The 7,882-nt window shown below is 44.7% G+C and overlaps 1 protein-coding gene across 4 annotated transcripts in view; it reads left to right on the top strand.

Moving 5' to 3' along the window:
• KDM2A (lysine (K)-specific demethylase 2A) overlaps positions 1-7,882 on the top strand; it is a 152,142-nt gene that overhangs the window by 130,591 nt on the left and 13,669 nt on the right. For 3 of the 4 annotated variants that reach the window (XM_011942388.1, XM_011942389.1, XM_011942390.1), the window contains one exon: positions 6,325-6,408. In XM_011942388.1, the coding sequence (XP_011797778.1) occupies positions 6,325-6,408 (84 nt within the window). Of the gene's footprint in view, positions 1-3,366; positions 3,723-6,324; positions 6,409-7,882 lie in introns of those variants that run through there. The other variant, XM_011942391.1, reaches the window with a different exon arrangement.

Here is a 7,882-nt window from a genome sequence, read left to right as displayed (position 1 = left end):
AGGTGGCGGCCCCCTGTAGTCCCAGCTACTCAGTAGGCTGAGGCAGGAGAATGGCGTGAACCCAGGAGGCGGAGCTTGCAATGAGCTGAGATCCGGCCACTGCACTCCAGCCCGGGCGACAGAGCGAGACTCCGTCTCAAAAACAAAACAAAGCAAAACAAAAAAATTAACAAGATTAGTAAAATACTTAATAAGCTGTGCATTATTACAGCCAGAAAAAAATTAGATGTTACAAATATAGGAAGTTCACTTATTCCACCGCTCTGAATAATGCCTGCATACTGTGTCAGGAATCAGAGTGAGTGTTAAGGAAACTATGCAGACATGCCGTGGTCCTAGTCCTCAAGGGCCTTGGAGTTCAGTGGCAAAGCAGATATAAAAGTGAGCTAAGTAATAGGAAATAAGTGCAGTCCAGGTTTGCAAGTGCCTGGCGTGACACAGGGCACAGAGCAAATGAGTGAGTGTGGCAGAGTCTATCCTGAGGGAAAGAGATGTTCCAGTCTTCTTAATTCATCAGCTAATAAACTTTCCTGTTATAGGATATAAATTTATTACTACAACATTATATAAATGGTAAAAGCTCTCAATTTATAAATTGGAAAATTGTTATTTGTGATGGCTACTGATACTCTTATCTAAGAATCTTAACATTTTATTTTGGAACTATGATCTAAAAATTTATATTAGGCCCCATCCCGAGAGTATGATGAGATTGAAGCAGAAACAGTTATGGTTGCAAATAACTCCAGAAATACTAATTAGGAATTCTCTTCAGCTTATAATTTGGGGGTTATTCTGAAACTAATAAAAGAACTAGTAGAAGACCCAGTATAGTTAGCTCTTATTCCATTAAGCCAGATTTTTAAATGTTTTTAAATTTTTCATTATTATTATTATTAGCGATGAGGTCTTGCTGTATTGACCAGTCTGGTCTTGAATCTTGAACTCCTTGCCTTGAGCAATCCTCCTGCTTCACCCTCCCAAAGTGCTGGGATTACAGGAATGAGCCACCTTACCCAACCAAGTCAGCTTTTTTTTGTCCTGGGTCCAGGTTTACAGATGTGTGTTTTTTTGTTTTTTAAAAAAAGCAACCTAGGCCAGATGTGGTAGCTCATGCCTATAATCCCAGCACTTTGGGAGGCTGAGGCAGGAGGTTCACTTAAGGACAGGAGTTCAAGACCAGCCTGGGCAACATAGTGAGACTCCATCTTCAAAAAAATTAAGAAATTAGCCAAGCATGGTAGTGTGCACCTGTAGTCCCAGCTACTCGGGGGGCTGAGGTCTAGGCTGTAGTAAGCTGTCATCGTACCACCGCACTTTAGCCTGGGCAACAAAGCGAGACCCTGTCTAAAAAAGAAAAAAGGCCAACCATACAAATAAAACTTTATTTGCAATATTTACTAATAAGATATTTGTAAAAATTTGTACATTCTTAATAGAAAGTTTTAAGTAATGTAACTCAGTTATAAGTCTTATATGGTTAAAGCACATATAATTATTTTAAATATTTTCCTTATATTCTTGTATTAGGTAATGTCATGGTCTTAGTAATTCTTATCTTTTTTGCCTGTCTTTTATTCTGAATTAGCAGGAGGGGGAAAAGTTAGGCCTGGTTTAATTTGTGATTTGGAAACTTAATGGGAGTAAGTTTCCTAGTGACCTATCTGGTTTTTGTCCTTTCCTGGTGGCCTCTAGAATTTGTACTTGCTGCAACTTGAACTTATGTTTGTTTTAAAGTAGTATGTTTTCTCTTAAGTAGTCATACTTTATCATCTCTGTAATATAAATAGCACTGAAGATCAAAATAAGCATTTTCCAAGAAGATCTCTCAATAGCTAGATCACTGTTAAGGAAAGCTTTTCAAACAAAATAAGCCGATTGCACTGGGTCTTGAGTCTTAAGATACAGTGCCAGGGAGAGGTTGAGGGTTAGGATGATCATATAAGCATTTCCAGGAGGAGCTCAGCCGAGAGCACAAAAGTCTCCCCTTCCTCTGGTCAAGTACTATAAAAATAACATGAAGCCCCTGGTAGCAAAGCCCCAGACTTTAGAAAGCCTAGTTAGCCACTAAATCTGTACTAGAAACTCAAACAACTGTCCTGGAAATAAATAAGAATGCTTAAGAGCTAGATGTTTAAATCAAAGCATCTGCAAAAAAGGCAAGTTACGTTTGTAAGGGTCTAAAAATCACATAAATTCACACCCAAACTCTTTCTGCTAAGTATTTGGTTCCTATTGAGGTTCTCCCATGCTGATGTCTGGTACACTGTGGATCCCTAGAAACTCAACCGGAGTGTGCACACTCCCTTCCTCATGTAGACTTAAGGGAGTGTGTGTTCAGTCCGAGCTTCATCCTAGCTGGGGATCCGGGAATCAGGGTTCGGTGTGTAGAGGTGTGAGCAATACCTGTCAGTCTGAGTGGCTATAAGAAGTTAGTGAGGTGTCTTGACAGGATGCAGGACTGGCTGCTTCATCTAGGGAATATCAAAAATGAGACAGGCAAACAGACTTGAATAGAAACGGAAATCCAAGAGGATAATCTTATAGGCAGAGGAGACGGCCAGAGTTGGGAGAAAGTGTGTTCCCTGGTTTCCTGCACCTTGTTTAGAGGCAGGAGGGCAAAGTATGTTGCCCTTAGGTTGTGCCTCAGTTGTTTGACTTAGTCCTGGTGGAACTGCTGCAGGATTGCTGCACAGACATTTCTAGTACTGTAGTGTGGGGGTGGAGTCCTTGTCAGAATTAGAAGCAGGCATCTGTTTTACATGTAGTTGATGTTAGCCATATTTTATTGAATATCTCAGTATTGGCTGGCATGGTCCATTTCTGAAGGTTTTTTGGAACACGTAGGCAGATTCTGGATTGTGGGCTGGAAGCAAGTCAGCGAGGGCAGGTGAAGCAGGCAGTGCGCGGGAGAGGGAAGATAACTCCAGGAACTCAGCTCCGGTGCCTAGTTCATCCAGAGAGGCAGAACTTTGGGCGACCCCCCATACTTGCTGAGAGGGGAGAGATAAGTGTGTGTGCAGTCAGCCAGAGAGCTCTGGCAGTAACAGTGAGAGGTGACCCTGAGGGGAAGGGTGTAGACTGAGACAAGGACAAATGTGGGCCAAGGTGCCTAGTGTAGCCTGCAGTATGAGTTAAAGCCTTCCCCTTTGCTGGCGCCTTCAGAAGTCTGCCACCGGGAGCCCTCAGGGGGCTGGCCCTAGGTTCTCCTATTGCAGTGGTGGTGGGAGGGAGACAGGGCGGGGGCTGTGGCTGAGCTCCCCTCCCTGGCAGGGCCTCTTCCAATCGCGAGGAAGAAAGCAGTTGCTGAACACACCCCCTCCCGGCTCTGCAGCAGAACGGCTGGGCCCTCTGCCTGGCTCGCTCACTCTCGCTCGGCTCCCCCTCCTGCCATCTTCCGTTGCAAAGCATTTCTGGGAGCTGCATGTGGGTGACGCAGCAGCATTGTTCGCAGGCACAGGAAGCCGCGGCTGAGCTGAAGGGCTCGAGAAGGAGCCCAGAGCGTTGCACGCTGCTCCATCTGGGTAGTCTGAAGGGTCAGAGCTGGACTGCCCTGCCCTATGTGCTCTGGGAGATTCCAGAATATTCAAGTAAATCCGGATTTTCCTAGAGGCAGAATATCTAACTCCTTCAGGAGAACTTCCAATACAGAAAACAAAACAAAGACGCTGGGGAAACTTCACCAAGAGCCTCGGCAGCTCCAGAGCGACGGGAAACGAAAGGTCAGGCGGTCGATTGGCAAACCCTTTCTGGTTTGGGGTGCGTGTAACTATAGGGACTTTTGTCTCAGTGAAGAGGCAGAAGAAACTGCCTGCTGCCTGCCGGGCGAGTCCAGGACAATGCTGTTACTTCGTGTTGCTTGAGCCGTCATTGCACTTGTTCCCTCACCTGGTGGGATGTGCTTTTGAATTGGGTTGCTTGGCTTTTGAGAATCCTTTCCCTCTCTGCCCAGGCACCTTCTGTTCTCTTTCCCTTCCTGTGATCTGTAGGGTGTGGGCCTGTGTTTAAATGTTCTCCCGAATGCCTGGAGCTGAGATAGGCGTCAGCCTTTCCCGCACTCCACCCCCGCTCTCCTATCCCAAACCCCCTCTAGTGAAGGGTGGTGGCTTCTTTATATGGTTTCTTGTAGGGCCTCAGCTGGAGTCTGCCTTTTTTGATGAAAGCAGGGCGTGCTTGGTTGAATGGCCCCAGCAAAATAAGGCTTGGAAGGAAATCTGCATTTCCCTCCACACCCACACATACCCCAGTAACTGAGTCCTGTATGTGTGAACAGCTGCCGCCCCACACACACACACCGACACAGTTTTCTGCCTACTCTTCCCTATTCCCCGCAGAAATCTTGCAGGTAGAATTAGACTGCTTTTGGTGAACAGTTAAGTTCCTTTTCTACTCTTAAACAATCGCAGATCTTACTGTGCAGTCTGTTTTGCTGAAAGTGGAAAGTCCCCATTTGTGGACAGCTCAGTTCACTTCAGCAGAGGAAATGGGCAGAGTCCTACTCTTCGGCAGTGCGAAGTGGGGGAGGGGAGCCATGCACTCCCTAGCACACATTTTGAATGGACCTGAATTTTTCACCCTAGGGAGATTAGGAGCCTGTACCAGAGCCTTGTCCCACGTGGCACCAGACCCCGCCTCTTCACCCCCACGCTGTATGGTACTAACAGAAAAGGATGCCATAGCAACTTGAAGTAAATAAAACGTCCGCAAATGAAATGAGTTTGGGGGAAGGTGAGAGGCATCTGGAGACTTGGCAAAAGGGGATCTTAGTAGAGGAGCTTCTTGGCTATGAGATAAAGGGTCTTTCTGAGTCCCAACTTTGGGATTTGGAGCAGGAACCTTAGGTTAAGAATGAAAATACATAAAAGTCCTGGTCTCTGGGGTAAAGCACACAGGATTATGAGAACAATTATTAGCAAGGGCCCAGACTTTCTAACCTGTCCAGGATCAGAGTTTAGTATTTGCTGAAACAGTTACCATCTGTACATACCTAGGATAGCCAGAAAAGGAATCATGTAACTTGTCTCCCAGATTTGAGTTATTTTGCTGTTGGTGTTGCTTTAGGGCTCATAAGGTCAGAAGAAGAAGATTTCATTATACTAGAAGATTTGGGCTTCAGGAATTTCTGTCTAAAAAAGATTTGGCCAGTTGTGGTGGCTCACGCCTGTAACCCCAGCACTTTGGGAGGCCGAGGCAAGCAGATCACCTGAGGTCAGGAGTTCGAGACCAGCCTGGCCAACATGGTGAAACCCCATCTCTACTAAAAATGCAAAAATTAGCTGGGTATGGTGGCAGGTGCCTGTAATCCCAGCTACTCAGAAGGCTGAAGCAGCAGAATCGTTTGAACCAGGGAGGCAGAGGTTTCAGTGAACAAGATAGCACCACTGCACTCCAGCCTGAGCAACAGAGTGAGACTCCATCTAAAAAAAAAAAAAAAAAATTTGTTTGAAAGCAACAGTCAACCAGTGTGATTCACTTAAGTGGCATTTTCTAACTGTATCATTGTTCGTAAGTCATTTAAATTTTATTGGTAATGCCATGAGAACTGTTGCCCCTAAGATTGTTCCTTTCTCCATTTAAAGGAATAAAGGCAAATAACAGCCTCTGTGGGTGTGGGTGTGTGGGAGAGAGAGAGAGAGATTTGAGATTGAGATTTCTGTAATCAGCCTTAGAAGAAAAGAGCCCTGGGTTAAATCAGCACATTAGGCTGTACCGTTCATCTCATTAATTCTATATTAGCCAATCATTTTTATGCCACTTGGCTCATATCTGAGAAATGAAGGCAATACTTAATTACCTGATAATATTCACTAACCGGTGTAAAAAGTGAAGAAGCAATAATAAAGTTTTACTGTCATATGTAGAGCTGTATGAGAAGTAACACTTGTCGCCACAGTAAGTTAGTTGTTTCAGTGTGTTAGTATAATGAGTACACAAGTAAGGGATTGGGAGCAAAGGTGAGTTTGAAGTCCTTTCTGCTCCCCCACCACCACCACCTGCCCCCTGTAGAGATGGGTCTTGCTGTGTTTCCCAGGCTGGTCTCAAACTCCTGGCTCAAGTGATCTTCCCACCTCTTACAGGCATGAGCCACTGTGCCCAGCCTCAAAGTTTTGATAATACTGCAGCAGCCTAAGTTTGAGTTTTCTCCTTCACCTTTGATTTATTTGTTTTCCAGTGAGTCTCTGTACGAAGGGCAAATACAGACAGTTGCCGCCCTGCCTCCCTTGCTACTCAAGGGTACTGAGGCAGAGTCTGGATGCTGTTCAGGGTGGTTGACTCTTTGTTCACCCTGCCCTGATTTTTCCTTCTTTCCCCTCCTACCCTTAGATTTTGCTGGAGGAGCTTGCCAACAGCGATCCCAAGTTAGCCCTCACTGGAGTTCCTATAGTACAGTGGCCAAAAAGGGATAAGGTAAGAAACTATGTTGTTTGATTTTTAGGCTGCTTAAGCCTTTTGTTAGTTGATCATTACCATTCTGGGGAAAAAAAGAACAACTAGAGGCAGATGGCTTTTGGTGCATTAATACAAACTGACAGAAGATCATTGCGCAGCTCTGTTTTGACTTGTAAGTCAGGGTAATTGGCTATCTTTGGAGGTGACTCTCTTAACAGAACTGTCAAACTGGGAGGCCTCCCTCCAGATTCAGATGCCAAATTGTGCATTTGTTCATCAAAATGCATCCGCTTCTGTCCCTGTGACCAGTTACTCAGTTATCTTCACAGATATGATTGAAAGCCAGTTAAAATAATTACATAGATATCTAAAAGGAGCACAGGTTTTCTTTGATGTAGTGACATCATTCTCTCAAAAATCCCCTTACCCTGGACTTTGCAGTATGGAATTGAAAAGAGAAGAAAGGGGCCAGGCATGGTGGCTCACGCCTGTAATCCCAACACTTTGGGAGGCCAAAGCAGTCGGATTACCTGAGGTCGGGAAGTTGAGACCAGCCTGACCAACATGAAGAAACCCTGTCTCTACTAAAAATACAAAATTAGCCAGGCCTGGTGGCACATGCCTGTAATCCCAGCTACTCGGGAGGCTGAGACAGGAGAATCGCTTGAACCCTGGAGGCAGAGGTTGTAGTGAACCGAGATCGCGCCATTGCACTTCAGGCTGGGCGACAAGAGCGAAACTCTGTCTCAAAAAAAAAAAAAGAAGAAGAAGAAAGGAATTACTGTCAGCTAATAAACTGTCAATTATGAATTTTCATGCCTCTTCAGTTGAGATCCTGTATAATTTTTTTTGCCCATACTGTCCTCTATCAAGGTTACATATTAAATAAATGATAGCATTCTGATCCTGGCCGTAAATTTGGCAAATAAATTAGGCTTCTGTTTGTTGTTCCATAGCTGAAACTTGCAAAGCCATCACATTCCAGGGGTGTTTAGGCAGAATATAAAGGTATGGAGTTGAACAATATATTTAAAGAATCACCTCCTTGTCCCCAGGGGGAGGAGTCCCACTTGGCCTCTGCTTGGCCACAGGGGACTGCCTTAAAACAATTCAGTCATTTCTGGTTTTTGAGTATTTTGTGTCAGAAAAGTGTTTAAGATATGGTAAGAAATTAAAGTAGTAGGAAACTTGGTCCTTGTCCTTGAAAAGGTCACCAGCAGGGTAAATACGAATGCTGAGAAATGTGTTCCACACTTAAATATTATTGGGGTGTCTGCTGTGTACCAGGTTGTATGCTTAGATTTGGAGTACTAAAGAAATGAGCAAGACTCGTTTCACCCTAAGGTAGTTTACTGTCTTCTTTAGGAGTATAATCTGATCAGTCAGGATGAGGAAACACTGGAGGGCTCCTGGAGTGACTTTGGTACGTGGCACTTAACACAGAAAGCTCAGGGAGGGGGTGAATCTTAACAGCTCTGCAAAATGAAAGGGA

This window comes from Colobus angolensis, unplaced genomic scaffold (assembly GCF_000951035.1).
Source record: "Colobus angolensis palliatus isolate OR3802 unplaced genomic scaffold, Cang.pa_1.0 Scaffold21, whole genome shotgun sequence".
In the NCBI taxonomy this organism is placed as follows: Eukaryota; Metazoa; Chordata; class Mammalia; order Primates; family Cercopithecidae; genus Colobus; species Colobus angolensis.
The sequence above is the reverse complement of the archived record's forward strand: the minus strand, read 5'-3'. Positions and strand labels throughout refer to the sequence as shown.